Genomic DNA, 19,976 nt, shown 5'->3' with positions numbered 1-19,976 from the left:
CCCAAAGTGCTAAAAAAAATATTTCCTCCTCAAAGATATTGATATTTGTTTAAAGAGGATTGTCTTTGCGCCCTTCTCTCTAAGTATTAAAGAGTTAAACTGTAGTGTATTAATAATTAACATTGCATAAAGATAGGATTACTACAATTTCCATAGTTCGTTTTTAAAAATAAATGAAGTAATATGAATATTTGTTTTGATATATATTTTGCCATAATAAAGTAAATCATTTTTTAATCAGTATTTATCTTGTTGTATAACTTCATAATTATGTAAATATCAATTATTTGAATTTTACAATTGTTTATCATTAAGCTGAGATGATTAAGGATGGTAATGAAGGATCATGAGTGTGCTGTGACCTCATATAACGCGATGGTTGGATTGGACACTTATCATAAATGGGGATTTGATCTTATATAGGTCACATAACTTATATGAAACTGCCGGACTTGACATAAATGACACATATTTTTCATAAAATTTCAACTTTTTGTGAGAATGTTGTTGGGAGTACGTGCAGCCAATACAGTGTACTGGGAACCTAAACCATTGATACACGCAGATTGTAAATATGTCCTAAATGATCCTCTGCTGGGTTTGTGATTGGCTAATGATTAAATCTGAAATCTTGAAACTATATTTTTTGCATCGAGGTTAATAAGTTCATGAGTTATGATTCTTTATTTAGATATTTTTATTGTTATTTCCAAAACTACAAAATAAATATATATATAAATTATATATGAATAAAAATAACAGAAATGTGTGTTATGAAGACAAAATAGAATGACACCAACATGGGACTGTGGGAAGCTTTTTTAAGCTAAAAGACATCATAAGGTAAAACATCTTAATTGGTGATAATTTCTTAATTATTAAAACTGAAGATAAAATTATCATATCTTTGTATTTAAAGTTATTACCATAAGAAAATCATATTTAAAAATATTTGTATTTCTACATATTTTTTTTTCAAAATAATTTATTTTGAAAATCAACTTAACAAAGATCAATACAAATTGATCCTAATTATTATATTGATCATTATTTAACTTAAGGAAGTATTTTCATTAAACCTTTCTTTTACTAATCATAGTATGTTTATGATGTCCATTGAGTTGAAAGCATATATACTTACCAACTAATAGATACCATATAAAAAAAAATATGAATACAATGATAAATATGCTTCCAGCCGGGATCAAACCTTCCGACGCTCAACCACTGAGCTAAAGGGAAATTCCCTCTAGATTGAAACATAACTTATATATAATGGATTATTAGTACTTTGATAGATAAAAGTTGTGTAGTAAAAGATAAGAAATGTATTTCCTGAACTCTGACATGATAAGAAATGTGTATGTCAATATTGATTTAATCAATTATTTCATAATTGCTTATTAAAGTAAAACGATTGGGCACAATTTTTGATATGAAAACAATTTTTATTCCTTTTCCCAAAACTATTAAATAAAGGTTCAAATTTTGAAAAAAATTATTAAGGATATCAGTTAAATATAAATGAGCTGGGTAATATTGTTCCCAAAAAGTGAAATAAGGAAATATAATACTATTTAATGTTGTCAATTTATTAGAAGGTAAGTATTCTCTTTATGATGCAACTTCAATTGTAACATAACAAGGACAGCAAATTCAATGTGAGAATTAAGAGACGTGACTCTACAGTGAGACTTTTTTAAAACATAACCATCTACCGCTAGCGCAGCAAAAACATTAAAGAATTGATGAACAAGATTTCAGTTGGGCCAATACAAGCTTTAAGCTCATTTCCCGGCCATCCGGATCAAGGTAAATCATAAGAATGTTTTTTGCCATATAGACTTATCTTTTGACGAGTTTCATCCTCTTTTATGAAAAATTACATAACTTCATATCTAATATCTAATAATTAAGAACCTTAATTTTGGGGTATAATGTGGTTATTTGGACCTTAAAATTGATATTAATATACAATAGGTCTCTCTTACATCTATTTCTGAGGTTACTTAAACCACATGTTCACCCCTGATAAAGTCCATAACTGAAAATTGTGATAAATCCTATTATATTATCTTGAATTATCAATGAGATCTGATGCATTTCTTTTATTTGTATAATATTTTCAAAATAATAAACTAACTTGTTGATATTAAATGCCAGGAAGATTGTAGATGATGGGGATTTAGTAAACACAAAATCAAAGGTCATTATACAAGTAATGAATTTTCTGTCCAGTCCAAGGAATTGTATCAATATTAACAAACCGTAAGGGGAGATAATTGTGAGGTTAAAAAGTTCAAATAGGGTTAAAACAATTTTTGGTACTTTTTTTTTGCCTCTGACTAGGGAAATGGGCGGTTACCGTAAACAATTTAGGGGGATTTTCAAAACAATCACATATTCATATTACCTTGTTGTATTATTCAGACTCAAAAAATGAAAACAAGAAATAACTGTCTCTGGTCCTCTAGTAAATTCAAACTCATATGTAATCATGTCTTTTGTAGAGCAGTCATGACAATGACTACATTGTATGGGCGTATTTGTGAAATTGAGGTGATAAGTTATAAAGTATTTCTGATCATTTTTTTTTATCCCATTTTGGGCAGTAAATATATCAATTAGGAAAGAAATTTCATGGAGTAAACTGCAAGTTTTGGGAATTAGGAATAAATATGAAATCATCCATTGGAAATGGGACCCATAATTCGCCCTAGAAAAAGCCCTGCTTGTATTGGAATATGGACAATTTGATAGATCTTCTATGGTATATGAATTCTTCTCCAAATTTGTTCATAAATCTGTTATATATAAGTGTATTAATATAAAGGACAGGACCCAGTAAAGAAAACAAATGATACTTATATCCAAGAATTAAGCTACAGGTATAATTCCAATTCCTTTCCAACCCCTTTTAGCAGACTTCTCTGTATTGACTATTTGTAGAGTTGTATATATATTTTTGAATGGTGTTTGATGTCTTTAAAACATCTCGGGTCATATGAAGAAATGTGCCTAAAAGATTCCAAGTGTAGAAATGGGGGCAGCAGATTTGTACGGTTTCTACTGTCTCCTCTGTACTTGAAAGAAAACCCCTCAATTTAGCAGGGGGGGCCACATTAGTCGCCTCCTGTAATAACTGGCATTGGGATACAACAGGTCTTCTCTCCCGAACCTACAGGGATTAATATACCGTAAAAACCTGTGTAATTTGCGCACCTATGTAATTTGCGCAGGTTCTTTTTGAGGCTGAAAATCTGAAAAAGGGCTTCTATTCAAATATTTTGCGCACCGAAAAAAAATTCTGTTCATGTTCCGAAAATCGATCTCTGAAAATGACAGACAAACCGCCTGGGATTTTTAGGATTTTTGTTATTTGTTTGGTAAGTAAGGTTAGTTGGTAGAATTTACATTCTGTGTTTCAAAAGTTTTGTAAAATAAATAAAAAATATTTTTTAGGAGACTGTACACATGGAGCATGTCAAAACAAAGACATTGCTTCGTGTGTTACACTGTATGTTATAACAAAAATTGTGATAAAACAGCTTAAAATTACCAGAAATCAGCAGAACGTTATCATTAAATTTCTCTTTTATAAAAATCATGTTGTACAACATCATGCTATTTGTCACATAAACAAAATGATGTACAATTTCTTTTAATATAAACTTAATTTCATTCCACATTAAGTTGCATTACACCACATAACATACAAAGTAGAGGAATGGGATCCGGAAACAAGTTGAAATAACTTATATAAATCCGTTTCCGAATTTCTTTTAAAAGAACCCCAAAAATTATGAGATACATGTGCACTTTTAAATGATTTTTCATGATTTTTCAAAAACAACATTCATATAAGTGTTATTAACAAGATGTTGTTTTTGTTTTTTTACAAAGTTGATGATAAATATGTTTATATGGGAGAGCTTTGCAGGCAGATTAAGGGAGTGTAAATGTATCAGTTGACACACAGTATGTTATAAATCAGTCGCAATTAATGAAATTACAATTTAATGCTATTTTTCTTTATTCCTACGTTTCAGAATCATGTGGAGGTTGTACTATAAAACATTTGATACCGGAATGGATTGCAATGCAATACAGTCTATAAATACATTTTTCTCTGAACAGAGGCTTAACCAAATTTTTCTGAGAAATTGGTCGACTGGATGTATTGTGTGATAATCCCATTCCGTTGAAACAAAAATTAACTCATTCACCCCTGAAATGTGATAATGAACTATTCCAACCTGTGAATTGGAAGAGTTCAAATGTGTCTTCAGGGGTGAATGAATTTAGAATGTTTCTATACTGTGCATTGGAAAATCATCAAGGAACAAGATTTCGCGTGATATTGATATTAAAGTAACTTAATGTTTATAATAAACTTAATTTGCATATTAGAATTCAGCTAACATAAGTTCATATTAATTTCATCATATATAATGTATTTACCACGTAAATTGTAAAATATAGTCTTCTATATATACAGTTTCATAACGGGGAAAAATCTACATTTGTGAGTGTTGGAGGGCATTCATTTTCATTCCAAGAAGAGGTCAACTATTAATAGCACTTTTTGAACTTTGCTTACTTATAAAACAACTGCTCGACATAAATGACATAAATAAATAAATGATTTTCGTTTGCTGGTATCGCCTCTAAATAATGTTCAGTATATTGATAGTTTTAGAGTATCCTGTTGAAGTTGAAGTTGAAATGGCATAAGGTTACCTAAGTTACTGCAACAGCACAGCTTCTGACATTTAGACAATTTTTATATATTGGTGGTGTCAGATCGAGGTAGAGGAGGTCGGATATTAATATTCATACTTAAGGTTACCATGTGCAGGTTGAGCTTATGTAGGAAATCACAAATTCAGGTATGTCTTTGGTCTGATGGTAGTAGTGTCTGGTTGCAGTGATCAGGGAAATATATGTCTACAAGGTATTTGGGGGGGGGGGGGGGGGGGGGGGAATCCACTTCATAAGAGTTTTAAGAAATTGAAATTGTCAGTCACTTTCCCTCAGGTCAATTTGAATATTTATGCTTTGTAGTGAGATTCAAATTCATTCCTTTTTCAAATACACAACATTTATATATTTTTAAATTATTTATTTGTGAAAGCGAATATTTAAATTTTATCTGAAAAAAATCAAAATGTTAATTTATTTGTTAAAAGGAACTTTTAAAATCAACATTGTATCTTTGTTTTATCCAATCTGAAAATAAGGGCAGGGGGCTGAATATACAAAAAATACAGTGGAATTCTTTAGTGTTTTGTCTGGTGTGGGACAGGAATCTTTCATTTATCATTTTAATTACAGCATGTGTTTTTAGCTCTATTGCTGTCTAAGTTTACTTATTTTTCTTTTCTATCAGGAAGAGGAAAGCAATATGTCTGGTGTCCGCTCTGGACGAAGGTCTGGCCGTCGCCCGGGGAGACGTCCGGCAAAGGTTGATGTGAAGGCAAAGCTGGAACGCAGTCGACAGAGTGCTCGGGAATGTCGTGCTAGGAAGAAACTGCGTTACCAGTACCTTGAAGATTTAGTAAGCAGTAGGGAGCAAGCAATTTTCAGACTCCGAGATGAACTTGAACTGGTGAGTACTTAATTAAGGCATTTCAGGGTGAAAGAGTTGAATTTATCAGGTGATTAAATCACCTGCCAATGTCGCTGTTTTTTGACTGCGAGCTCTCCGGTCAAGCAGAATCCTCACCAGCCAAGACCTTACAGATGCTGAGGAATGCAGCAAGACTTCAAGGAGTACATTCAACTGAAGTTCAAAAAACTTACACTATCATAAACGAAACTCTACTCATAAAATCTCAAACACTAAGAGACTTGTATCTCTTCATTGTGTTCCTTACAAAACCCCCCAGTCTTCAAACTGTGCGACACCCTACCTGCCAACTGGTGATGAGATTTTATCGAGTTACGTCTGATATATTCATGAAACCATTCTTATGCTTAAGCATGGGTTCTGTGCCTGAACCAAGATTCTAGTAACTTCCTTTAATCACATGACATGGTGGAAAAAATAAAGTGTCGTTCCAAAATTCTTCCAAATCATTGAAAAAATGTGAATTACAAATTATTTACCAAGGAACAAGGAATGGGGCTTGAGCAGAGAATCTCAGTTTGAGCATGATAATGTTTTCATGAATTCACCAGATATACAGCATCTTGGATCACGGTCATGTTTTGGATATTCCAAAGCAGTAGCAAGAGAAATTATTCCTGTAAAATCTCTCATGTAAAAAGGCCGATTCTGGAATATTTCTAATACTAATAGTTCAGCTTGCTGAATATACTTGTTCGGCATTATGACCAGATATTACAGTAGTTTTCAGTTGAATTGTAAAAAATATCATTATTATTTGTACTATGTATCTGTTTAGCATCTGGTAAACATGTAAATTGAAAGTTTATGAGGGCTTTTCTTAATAATGTCAGACAAAAAAAAACGTTTCAGAAAAGGGCTATGATGAACCAGCCCATGTCCACACTTGCCAACCCTCCCTATTTAGGAGGGAGACTCCCGATTTTGGACCCTTAAATTTAGTATTTTCAATCAGTGAGTTTGCTTAACCATTTCTATATTCTTAGACTTAATTATTTCATCTAAAAGAACAACTCAACATATGTCATTTAAAGGGTTATTTTGTCTCTAGGGGGTAAACACATATTTGTTATATGATATATTTTTTGAAAAGACAGTATCTCCCCCATGGAAATTTCAAAAAGGTTGGCAATACTTAAATACATAAAATAAAGTATGTCCATAAAAGAAAATACATAAAATACATTAATCTTCATATATATATTTTTTTTATCAAAGACATAGAATTATTAAAACATGTAGGAGTTTCCTCATGGAAACTTGATATTGTCTTGATATTTTAAAATGGCCATGAGAGTCAAATACATATTTTGGCTGGACTGCACTAGTGTGAAGAGAGTATTACGATGTATTCTAGGGCCATTGTTGTAACATGGTGAAACCTTCATTAGGTGAGAGCATTTTTAACAAAGTGCTTTTCTAAACTACTTAAACGCCCGATAATACTTTTACTCATGTGAGGAGATCCAAACATACATACAAAAGTTGGTTGTCACACCCCATTAGATACTAATAAAAAAAGGATGGACAGATATTCAAGTTAAAATAAATTAAAAATAAATCTTGTATAAAGTTCAAAACACAATCAAACGTTCTGTTTACGATTAACTGCACCTAAAACAAGCACTTAGATAACACAACACAATGTCATATCAGATAGCATGAAGGTTATAAAAGGTCGCAATCCTTCAGGAAATATTGTATCTCATACTGGGGAAAAAACACACTTCAATTACGCCCTATTCAAACAATGATAATGGCACTAGCTGTTAAATGGACATACACACCCCGAAAGGATTGTTAGGACACCCCCGTAAGTATCAAGGAAAAATCACCTTTTGATACTATTTGTCAGTCCATTACGCAGAAGTGATAGCGACAGTCGAGTGTCAATCCCGTACCGTATTACGATAACTCTGATCTTCAAGTTTCAAGTTTATTTGAACTTTAGGCCATTGGCCCATCAGTATACAATGCATATTATACACAAATCATTGATAGATAACTGAACTAAAGATAAATGCACTGACATGAACTTGCTGTGTTATCTTACACTACAAGGCTACATAAGGACAGGTATACCGAAAACCTCAGTGTCTGGAAACAGGTCATTTCATTATTAAGCTGACATGACAAATTTATAAATACGAGGATTTATCTCTTATAATTATCATTTCATAATTATAATTATCATTTCATAATTTCAGTCGGTAATTTATATGATTTCGGATCTGGAAATGATCGTTTTACTATTTCAGCCTCCAAGATTACTTTATGATTTCATATAAATTTCCTAGAAGCTGTCATTTCGTATTTCCAGCTTCTAGAAACGGTCATTTCATATTTCACTGTTTTTATAGACAGATATTTCATGAAGTCATTTTTTGGAAATGTTCAATTTCATATAAAACACTCATTCAACAAGCTTACACATAATAAAAACTGCAATTTAAGTGACCAGTTTTTTTTTTATCAATGGCGGTTTATAACGAATAAAAATGTGGGTTACTCATGCATTGGATATTGATCCATCCCTCTCTTACGCTGCAGGTATATGTTGCTTCTTGGATCAATTTCGCTATCTCAGAAATCCAAGGGACCGAGTAGACTTATTTTATGAACAGTTTTATTAATTAAGAAAAATACGAAGAAACAAAGAAAAAATAGGGCAGAACAAAACCGAAATTCCAACACAAAATCGATGAAGCTAGTGCAGAATATGTTTACATTTTTATGACATTTAAAAAGAGTATAAAAATTAATATAGACAACTTCCATGTGAAACTGTTTCATGGACGTCCAAATTATACTTGATAGGGATTGATTGACACACCAGTCGGGTAGTTACATCACACCTGTTCCATTACATACGTACTAAGATGTATATATTTAAATTTAGCAAACTAATTTCGTTAGATTTTATGGATGCTATACTACACTACGTGGGCTAGCCCGAATTTCTTTTGGACTCAACACAGGATATTTTGACATTTTTTACATATATAAAGTTTAACACATATCCTTCAAAGTGTCAAAAATTCTTGTCTTGGGGCCAGAGAAACTTCAAAGTTATGAATAATAATAATAAAACAGAAAAACTGTTTACATAAACCACAGTGGCAGTACACGGAATCCAGGAACACAACTTGAATGATACCATAAACCAACACAATGACCTGACAATTACATAACTACCGAAATGTTTAAAAGTTAATTGTTTGTGCTAGTATAGCGTCAATGTTTGTTGTGGACCGCAGTATTCCTTGTCTGGTTAACTCACCCACCCCTGAAACCTCATAATGAACTATTCTAACCTTTGAATTGGAAGAGTTCAAATGTGTTTTCAGGAGTGAATGAATTAAAAGTGTTGGCGTAAGTGTGTCAGTGAGTCAATAGCATGTGGGCAGTTTAGATTCATTCACAACTGCATACCACAAGTTACAGGTTAACTCGTAGGGGGAAAAAACACCGTTTATTTCTTAGACTAAAGGGAAATGTTATTGAATTCATTGAATTGATCATGAGGTTTGTAGTCGGTTCTTTGAATCTGAGGAATGTATCGTCCCACACGCCACAATGCGTGTATGTAGATACACACCTGTCATTTATCTCAGGCGACGCGTGGGGATATATCAAATTAAGTGCACCGGACTTTCATGTTTCCGTATAAAGAGAAAAATTGAAATACAAAAGATATCATGTGGGGTAGATTCATTAACATATAGAGTCATTGTACAAGCCCGTCTATACACCTTCTGCCTAACGACAAACTTAATAAAAAAAAAGACGTACACTCTTCCTATGAAATACTTAAAAATTGATAATTTTTCATTTTAAGTCAAATACGTTTAAGAAACAACTGATAAATAACGAGATAGCTTAATATGTTTAGGTGAATTCCCGCTTATTTTTGGCAATATTTTACCATCTTTAATACATAAAGCATAAGGATTATTTTCTCCAGTATTAAAAAGTTTTTAATCGTCCGTAAATACCACAAGCAAAAGAAAATTTTAAACGATTAGCATTATAATAATTTTAGAAAATAGTTTCCTAGTCAATTATATGTAGGTGTGGTTTGTTTTTGTGCAAGATTCGATAGGATGGTCACATGTGAAACCTGGGAAGGTCGAATTATCTGAAATATGGTATCGGAAGGGTGTAGGATTGTGAAATGCTCCACAAGTCGCACATTTCTAAAATGTGTCTTTCGCAAAAAAATCTCTAAGCTGCTAATATTTTTGTATTTCCTGTGTTAAGACAATATTTTTAAATCCCATCTTAATTACTGTAAGATTTGAATATGACAAAAATGAATATATAAAAGATGAAAATTTAATATGTTAAAGCTAACCGAACAACTGGACCCTTCTGTCATTAAAACTGTGATGGGCAGATGCACTGTACATCGATGATGCAATACAGGGATGGTATATTTCTAGAAAACAGTGCTAGACCAAGCATGTAAACAGACCCGCATTATAACTGGAAATGTATCAATTTCATTATTCTGAAAAGATTTAATCAGAATGTTATCAAAGTACCATCTTAATATAGGACATACATATATATGTATGATGTCAATCAGATTAAACTTGTTTTGAATGCTTGCCAAATTTAGGTATAAAACGTGATGCAGAAAAATATGAACTTAAATATGGAGAGGTGACCAATGTAATATATTGAAAATTATATTAGATCTTTAGTTGCAATCACACTAGCTGTTTATTAAGTTCTATAATAACATATATAGAAGGTACGACGTAGTACAAAAGAAAGGGAACATTTTTAACAAAGGAGAAAATTATCCATTATACGGCTCTTCATATAAGCTACTCTACAAAATAGCGTAGCGTTTTCATATTGTTTTAACTTATACAAAACATTACGCAGAGATATATCCCGACTTCAGAAATAGCTTTGTACACTGTAAAGGGTATATGGCATATATCAAAATATCGCACATCAATAACCAGTGTCAAGAGACGAATACACTTATCAGGATCCAGTGACAATCAAATATGACAAAGGGGTATAGGAATAGTTGGGAGTCAATATGAGAATATGTTTTCATGTAGTGTCGATGTAAGCTGATCCAGCTTCTTGTTTGAACAATTTACACCATAAAAACACTCGGATAATCCTTGTCACGTGTGTGTAACGATCAATAATTTACAAAATGTTCCGACTCATTGTCACTTACAGTCAAGTAGATTATACTTAAGTATTATTTACTATAGTTACTCGGACTCAAAGTCTGGTTAAATACTAGGACACTCGGTTTAAAAGTCTGGTTAAATACTAGGACACTCGGACTCAAAGTCTGGTTAAATACTAGGACATCAATCCCGCGGAGAGTAGGATCTTTACTCAGGGGGTTCAGTAGCATTGATTGGCTCACGTTGATCTGACGTTATACAAGTCATACAGTATCCCATACTCTTTTTGAGGATGTACTTCACTTATTCAATCTGTAAATTATACGTTTGTCCGAGAACTCGAGTATGCGGTTTTGAAACACGTTTTGACAATAGTCGCTATTCAGTAATCTAATTGAGCAGTGTGTATGACATTGAATTCTACAAGATAATTGCAGTGTTACATCGTGACACAAACCGACTTCACAGGCTATGACTTGGTTTATGTACTAATGAATATGTAATCTACCGAAACGTTTCGGCACAATGTCAATATCCTAACTCGAAGTCGATAGACGAAACATCAGCAGCAGGAGTCGAAAACAATTACAGCCATATTAAACAACTACAATAAAAACAATTCATCTACAGCCATCTTAAACAACTATAATAAAAACATCCAATTTACAGCCATCTTAAACAACTACAATCAAAACATCCAATTTACAGCCATGTTAAACAAATACAATCAAAACATCCAATTTACAGCCATGTTAAACAACTACAATCAAAACATCCAATTTACAGCCATCCTAAACAGCTACAATCAAAACATCCAATTTACAGCCATGTTAAACAACTACAATCAAAACATCCAATTTACAGCCATCTTAAACAACTAAAATCAAAACATCCAATTTACAGCCATCTTAAACAACTAAAATCAAAACATCCAATTTACAGCCATGTTAAACAACTTCAATCAAAACATCCAATTTACAGCCATCTTAAACAACTATAATAAAAACATCCAATTTGCAGCCATCTTAAACAACTACAATCAAAACATCCAATTTACAGCCATCTTAAATAACTATAATAAAAACATCCAATTTACAGCCATCTTAAACAACTAAAATCAAAACATCCAATTTACAGCCATGTTAAACAACTACAATCAAAACATCAAATTTACAGCCATGTTAAACAACTACAATCAAAACATCCAATTTATAGCCATCCTAAACCACTACAATCAAAACATCCAATTTGCAGCCATCTTAAACAACTACAATCAAAACATCCAATTTACAGCCATCTTAAACAACTATAATAAAAACATCCAATTTACAGCCATCTTAAACAACTACAATCAAAACATCAAATTTACAGCCATCCTAAACAACTACAATAAAAACATCAAATTTACAGCCATCCTAAACCACGACAACAGCATATCATCTGATATTAACTGCAAGCCAATTAATTGTTTCAACAATTTATAATAAAAACAAACGAACGAAGTGTTGTTGTTAATTTTTGGGGAAAACTGGAGAGAGAGAGAAACAACACCTATTGGTCTGTTTGGTAAGTTGGAAAAGGGGAAGTCAAAGAGAAGGAATCGACGGAAAAAGAATTTCTGTTGTACATTCAAATAGCTCCAATTGGTATTCGTTTTAACGTTTTTCTAGGGTTTTTTGCCTTTAGTCCCGTATATAACGGATATAAATGTGACGAGGAAAGTGGCTGGTTTTGTTATTTGTCATAAAACATTGCAAGAAGTTACCTATAGTTTAATCAGTCAACGTGGTTATAATCTATTCAAAGTAACGACTGAAATATATGGTGGTTTTTAATATTACGTAAGTACAATATATTTGCGTATAGATAAAACAATTGCACACTTCCCTTGGGTGTTATTGGTCGGCGTCGGTTTGTCAACAAAATTGTTTGCATACACAATTTATTATCTTGAGGATTAGGTGTTTTTCTAGGACAACAGATTATAAAAAGGCAGGCGATCAACAATAACAAGAAACACCAGGAACTATCGGGTGTGTGGTTAAAGAAATAACATGACTTTGTCACCTTATCCAATGTATGTGCATGCTGTCATTCTTAAGGATCCCGGTACCACTGCCAGAAATAATAAATATATTGGAAAAACAATTCTGGCATGATATTTTTATTGATAATTTACGAAAGGAAAAGCAGCCATATTTTGCTGAAGTTTATGAAAAAATAAGGTCGAAATAAACAAGACAAATAAACAGTAGTGTTCTGTGAGTTAAAATGCGATAGGGGCTGCACTGAGATTCGACTTTCCAACAATATTCTGCCTCTTTATAACAAATTAAAATACCTGGTCAATGGCATTATCATGTCAAAGTCCTGCTAAATTTACATAAAAAACGACATTATTTAAAAGTTGCTGTTCATGCGAAAAAACTGCAGTGGAATTCTTCAGGGTTTTGCCTTCAGTGAGATAAGAATCCTTATGGTTCGCCGTGTCTCCTTAAACAATATTTAAACACTTATCTCTCAATACATCAATACATTAGGTATCAAAAAACACCTAAATACACATTATGGTTTTTTTTAATCATATATTAAGAATATATAGGGTGATTTTTTCGACCAGTGTATAGTATTGAAAATTAGCTTCCTTGAAAAAAGAGCTAAAACAAATAAGGAAACTGGTGTTTAATTTGCTTTGTGGCGTTCAGTTCAATACGGATATGATAAGCTAAATGTCATTGATTAATAAACAAAAGTTTAAAATCTATAGCATTACTAGGTTCGATTACCTCGATGTAAACTTTTGGCAGTTGTTTATGCAGTAATTACATTTGAAGTACAGATGGTAAAAACAAGTTATCTGTTTATATCTATATTAATTAAGGCAACGAAGTGACAACACAAGTACATAATATCTAACTAAAGGAAAACGGATGTTGGCACCTTGTCGAATATGGGTGTTTCTTAACATTTTCTGTTGAAATTTACGCCTGACCTTGACCTACTTCAGCTATGCATTTGTAGCATCACTGCGTTGCTTACTAAGACATAATCGACAATGCGACAATAAACGAACCTAGTGACCGAACTACATTGTCTGGCTATCATTGCAAACTAAGTGGAGACTAACATGACGAACAACGTTTACATTTGACCTTTGAAGAAAGACTCCGAACTGATGTTACATCAAAGGGGTCAGGAAAGGTCAGTCATGTACGTTTCAGGTTAATGTTTTATAAGATTGTTTTATATTATTTTAACGTTGCAAGCGTGTTAGTATTTTCCTTTGGAATATCACACCGGTCAAACAGGATAATATCATATGTTGAACACATCATTAAAATGCAATATGGTAAGTGATAGGAAAAAGTGTTTTTAAATAATTTCGTGGCTTTCGTTGAGTTGATCATTAACGATCTAATTAATAAATTGATTATACACATGACATAATATGGTTTACGATTTCATGAAACCTTAGATCTCTTATAATTTCCTGGATATATACTACAAATTCTCTTACGGTGATAAATGAAATAACGTGATATGATTCAAGGCATTACAAATGTGTTTTCAATAATGTACGATTTGAATGATTTTTACTTCTTAGAACCACATCAAAATATTTGGAATATGAAATGAATTATTTTTTGTTTAGTATTTTAAACATTTATTTATTACAATTAACATCATGTATTGTCATTTTACATAGTGTAAGCAGTGGTGCATTCAACTGGATAATGGAAAGATACCGGAAAATTTGGCAGAGAGGGTAGCAGAAAAAACAAGAATAAAGGAACAAAGACGGGGCGAGTCAAGCTCAGAGGGGAGGGATTCTCCACCCGGAAGTAGTACATCATCAGCGTATAGCCACGGATCTCCAGACAACAATCAGGGATCTCCACAGGGGGCCACGGGATTCGGAGAACGTAAACACCACCCCGTAGATGTGAATATATATCCAAATCCGCCTGTGACCTTTGCCCAAGGAAGTATGATCCCAACTCTGAGTGATACCAGTGGTGGCACATTATTTAGTCCGTGGAGAAAACAAAGTCCGGTCCTGTCGCCACCAGGTAGTCAAATTAGGGCCGTTTCTTCCTCTTCAACACATACGTCATCATTTACTAGCCAACGGTCGTCGATGTCTTCTTTCACGGGTCAACGGCCGACTTTGGCTCAATATCCTGGATTTCCAAAATTTGATGCAATATCTACTTTGGAGAATTTTAGTGCTAACTTCATGGACAATAGTGGAAGAGGTACTGCCGATAGTTTTATGAGGAGACACTCAGCTCATGGTGCATACACCGTTAGACCTGAACATACTGTTCAAAACCCTGTCACGTCGCAGATCACGCCAACTATTTCGTCACCGATGACGTCATCTGGTCAGTCATCTTTCACGTCACAGACTGGCAAGGACTTTGTGTATGAGTATAACCAGAGAAAAAAATCCTTAGAATATACTGTGCTTCAAAACCCCAAAATACAGAGAAAGGATTCTGTGGATATGTCAGTGGGGGGTGATTTCCGGACTATGTTTCTTGATGAGGAACTGTTGCAAACAATTCCAGAAAACAGAACTGATTCGCCTTTTCAAATTGTACCAAAAGTAGATAGTCTTAGGGTCCCCCAAACTAATATCCCTACGTCTGTATGGAATACAGAATCTTTCGGAATGCATGAGTCTATTGTTTCTTTACTCAACGTCGGAAACAATCCGACTGAACAGTATCCAGTTGTCCAGACGTCGGTCGAACCTAAAATGCCAGCCACATCCACAAATGTATCCGTGGTTAACTATACCGCGTCAGACAGAGGACAAGGCCGTGTCAATCAGCATAACGACACCAGTGATAGCTCCGATGTACCCAATGATAGCATTTTACCAACAGTTCTAGATGAATTTAATTTTTGAAGATGAGCTCAATTTGTTGATTGAATTTTTATCGATGAAAGTGTTATTGTGGAACACGATAGGCCTTACATCATATTTTCTGTAACATTGCCGTAATGACATAGGTGTGGGATCTTGGACCTGAACGAGTTTTATGTTCTTAGTAGGTGTTAATCAATCCGCATCGTTTGATAATGTATGACACGTTATCATTATAGGTAAAGATGTTATATTCACAATGAAATATTCAAAGAATGGTCAGTATTTTTATTTCTTTGATTATGATAGTTTTTACATATCTGTTATTATCAACGTTGTTTTTGTTGAATGGTAATACAATTATATACGGAGATCTGCTATGAGGTTTATTTTATTGTACCTATTTCAGCTGCAACTTCACATTTAATGCATTTTTGATCCGGATCCCTTTCAAAGTTTCGAACCGTTAAAAGGACTTCTTCCCAATCAAGTTAATTATATAAACAAAATTGTAAATACATTCCTTAGCATCTCGATTTTTCGATTTTATTTCTGTCGTCAGTCATGACTTTTGCATTCTTTGACACAGCAATACATAATAATTCAATAAGGATAGTGCGACATCACCCTTTCAAAATCGTCAAAATGGTAATTCTGCTAAAACATATAAGTAAAGACAGTGTTGACTTGGGTAGCAAATCAATTGCTAAAAACTTCTTTTCTAAAACAGTTCATTTGACTGTCGAGTCCCATTTAGATGGCGTATCATGATTTTAGACAAAAGAATAATATTACCGTAATTTTAGCGGAATTATGCCGCTGCGTCATCATATTGCAGGCTGTTTTTTTTAGTTTGCTTAATCTTTGTGCTTCTATATTATTTAGTCAAATTGATTGAATTTTATTTTTCATAATTTTGGGCATTCCATTGCACGATGTAAATATTATCATTTAATATTTATTTTTTTGTACATTTGTTTTAGGGTCGTAGAGCTAAGTTGGTGTTTTAAAACGCTTTTGTTGGTATCTTTATTTTTTTTATTTCGTAGACTAGTCCTAGGTAAATATTTCTTTATGGTACGAATACTTAATAAAATGTACTCATTCAATTAGTCATAGGGCAATCATTTTTCACAGTTATTCATTTTAATATGGGTTAAAGTATTTGTTATTGTTTTGTGGTATATATATATATTAAGATTTTATCTTTCTTATTTTAGACGTCTCTATTTCCATACTATTATTTACTTATTCTACTCACCATAGTAGTGCAAACAATGTTGTAACAGTTATTCTGTACGAATTATTTGGTTTATTTGATTCATTGTTCATTATGTACCAATTTTAGAAACCAGAGTTATTGATTATAAAATTAGATGAGCATTCCTCCAAAATGCAATCTTATTGTTCCGTTGGAAACCGAGATATGTTATATACAATATATCCATAACGGATTCTCGTATGATGGGACAAACGTGAGATAATTTATAAGGTTAAACTGTGCAGATATTTACATGCATAGAAATACTGAATGTAACATTAACTCTATGAAGGTTTAGAGGTTAGGGATTATGAAATAATATAATCAATTACTGAAGAAAGGTCTTACTGTCCCGTATACGAAATTCCATATGCGTTATATACAATAAATCTATCGAGGGCACTGATTTACCAAACGCGAGACAGTCAATAAGCTTTTAATATGTTCATATCTATTAAAAAGGTTATCAGGTTCATTGAGAAAATAGAACAGAGACTTCAATCATCAGTGTGTTTAGATTGTTATGCAATTTCTAATTTTAAGACAGAACACGATTTTATGTTTCTTTAAAAAAACGTCGTCGAAATAGGGCAAGTTTAGACGTTTAAACAGTGCAATACATTTCATTAGCCATGTCATTCGTCATTTTGTAATTTCTTTACGTTTACCATTATCGTCTCAACAAAACAACAACGTAAGGTTTTATTCACACCGGTGTTTTTTTTTATAAATAGGACAAAATGTTGGTTGATTGGTTTTTTCGAACATATAATGTCGATTTTGCCATCTCCCCCAGCTTATAGTACAACCATGTCAAGCATACTGTATTAGTTTGTTAGTTTGTAATGTGCACTTTTTTGTGCTAAGTACTGTACACATGTCATCAGAAGCTGTATTGATAACTGTAAGGATACATATATATTCTTTTTGTTCGTTACTTTTTATTTGCAAATTAGAATGTCGTGATTAGTCTGATTTTGTTGCATATTGAATTAGTTTATGTTTTAACTAAACAGGGGGAGAAGGAGACATTAGTCTCAATGATTTGAAAAAAATCTAAAAGAAGTATTCAATCAACTAACCACGTTGTACACTGAAATGGTTAGTATTGATAGTTAAGCATTATGTCATTATTTTGCTGTTTTTGTGTAAATAAATATAAGAAACAATGATCAACACGTATTTACTGTGTTACTGATATGTTTAAATATCTTAAAGATATGTCTGTACATTCTTTTATAGGGTTAACAAAATATACATTATTGTACATCTTTACAGTGCAAGTAAAACCGATAATACTGAAAAATGGCATCTCAGTACTATTGTCTTCTATTCTTACGATAATAACGTTTTTTATACTTATTAACATATATGCAATAAAATTGAAACCAGACGAGTTATGTGTTGAATTTGTTCACGGTCGGGAAATTGCCACAAGAATGATAGTGACGTCACAGACACTTTACGATCATTTTGTACGTACTGTGTCGCGAGTTTTGTTTATTTGACCTTTGACCTCCTAACAGTGATTGACATATCTAGGCGTATACCGAACTGAAATGTGTTTAAGATCACGATTTTGATAAGAAATTTAACTTCAAAACACGATCTTCTTTATATCCATGAGAATTAAAATTTCAAATGTAGGTTTATTCGGATCCAAAATCATGAACCATTGCATAAATTTATATTTTGTCACTGATCAACGATCACGATTTTTTCAGTGCCGATTGTGAAATCAAACTACCACGTTCTGACAAGTGTATTTTGTACATCTTAAGAACACATCGCCACAAAGTCATTTATAACCAGTTAAAAAAAATAAAATTAAAACTAAAGCACATTGAGCTATGCGGAAGAACAGGTAGTAATGTTCTTCCGCATAGCTCAATGTAGCTTTAGTGCACTTGTACTCGACAAAGTGCTTGGCATCAACTATAAACTCCTATATACATGTTATTTACCTTTATTGATTGTAACAGCAACATTACCAATATCAATTGAAATATTAAAGTGTTTTAATTCCATGTGATGGCCTAATCTTTAATTGTGTATGAACCAAATTATAACTAATGCCAACAGCTTCCCTGACAAATACATGCATTTATATCATTTTAATTTGATTATCTACATTGTATATTGTGCCAAAATTAGTTTAAGAAATCAATAAAAACATGAAGTAGAGAGTATGTATATGTACATACACATGCAAGCAAATCGTCTTTGTTTTCATGAAAATACATATCTGTGTTGACAATTTGATCGAAATCAAGCGTAGCACAATATTTTACTTGGGCTAGGTTTTATGATACTGTGTTATTATATATAGTTATGTACAATCAGATGAATATCATAGTTGTTATCACTGCTTTTACATACCCCTTGTTTATAAAACTCGTTCCATTTAATGGGAAATTTTACTGAGCTGATCTAATTATATACATGAGAGAGCACATCAGAAAAATAAAGCAAAAATTGGTAAATAATCCATGTAGGTATTTGGTAATGCTGTTTTTTATTTTTTTATTTAAGTGTTAATTCAATGGCACATCTGCAATACCTTTAGCATGCTAATATTGCTGCATGGGCTAGTCTTAAAATGTTTGTAATAACACAAAATGTATGTTAGCAAAAGGTTCTGGTTCTATTTCTAAGTTAATATATCCAAAATGATATTATGAAGAAAACAGGAGTTTAACTTTAACAATATTATAATAAATTTGTCTCTCGAACAATTTTAAAATGAATTAGTGAATTTCTGATGGTATTAAAGAAAGTTACCATATATACTGTTAAAACAGATCTGTCCTTCAATTCAGTATTTTTAAAGTAAATTTATGTACTCTTAGCCGAGAAGGTTAATGTATATTTTGCATTTCTTACAGTAATGTAAATAAAACAACAAACATGTATCAAATATATCAAAATATCCTTTGTATATTTAAACAAATAGATGTAGGACTGAATCAATTACAGTATTCAATCCTATGTCTATTTCCAAACTATCATATTGGGGATTTATAAAACAGTTTTAAAAGAAGAAAAGGGTGTCAG

The 19,976-nt window shown here is 32.5% G+C and overlaps 1 protein-coding gene across 4 annotated transcripts in view; it reads left to right on the top strand.

The window, feature by feature from the left end:
* Positions 1 to 19,976, top strand: part of LOC110465743 (cAMP-responsive element-binding protein-like 2) — a 66,803-nt gene that overhangs the window by 16,108 nt on the left and 30,719 nt on the right. For 2 of the 4 annotated variants that reach the window (XM_021521773.1, XM_021521774.1), the window contains exons 2-3: positions 5,390 to 5,608; positions 14,495 to 19,039. In XM_021521773.1, the coding sequence (XP_021377448.1) occupies positions 5,390 to 5,608; positions 14,495 to 15,703 (1,428 nt within the window). In that variant the 3' untranslated portion in view covers positions 15,704 to 19,039. Of the gene's footprint in view, positions 1 to 5,389; positions 5,609 to 14,494; positions 19,040 to 19,976 lie in introns of those variants that run through there. The other 2 variants (XM_021521772.1, XM_021521775.1) reach the window with 2 other exon arrangements.

The sequence above is a fragment of the Mizuhopecten yessoensis genome, unplaced genomic scaffold (assembly GCF_002113885.1).
Source record: "Mizuhopecten yessoensis strain PY_sf001 unplaced genomic scaffold, ASM211388v2 scaffold11101, whole genome shotgun sequence".
In the NCBI taxonomy this organism is placed as follows: domain Eukaryota; kingdom Metazoa; phylum Mollusca; class Bivalvia; order Pectinida; family Pectinidae; genus Mizuhopecten; species Mizuhopecten yessoensis.
The sequence above is the reverse complement of the archived record's forward strand: the minus strand, read 5'-3'. Positions and strand labels throughout refer to the sequence as shown.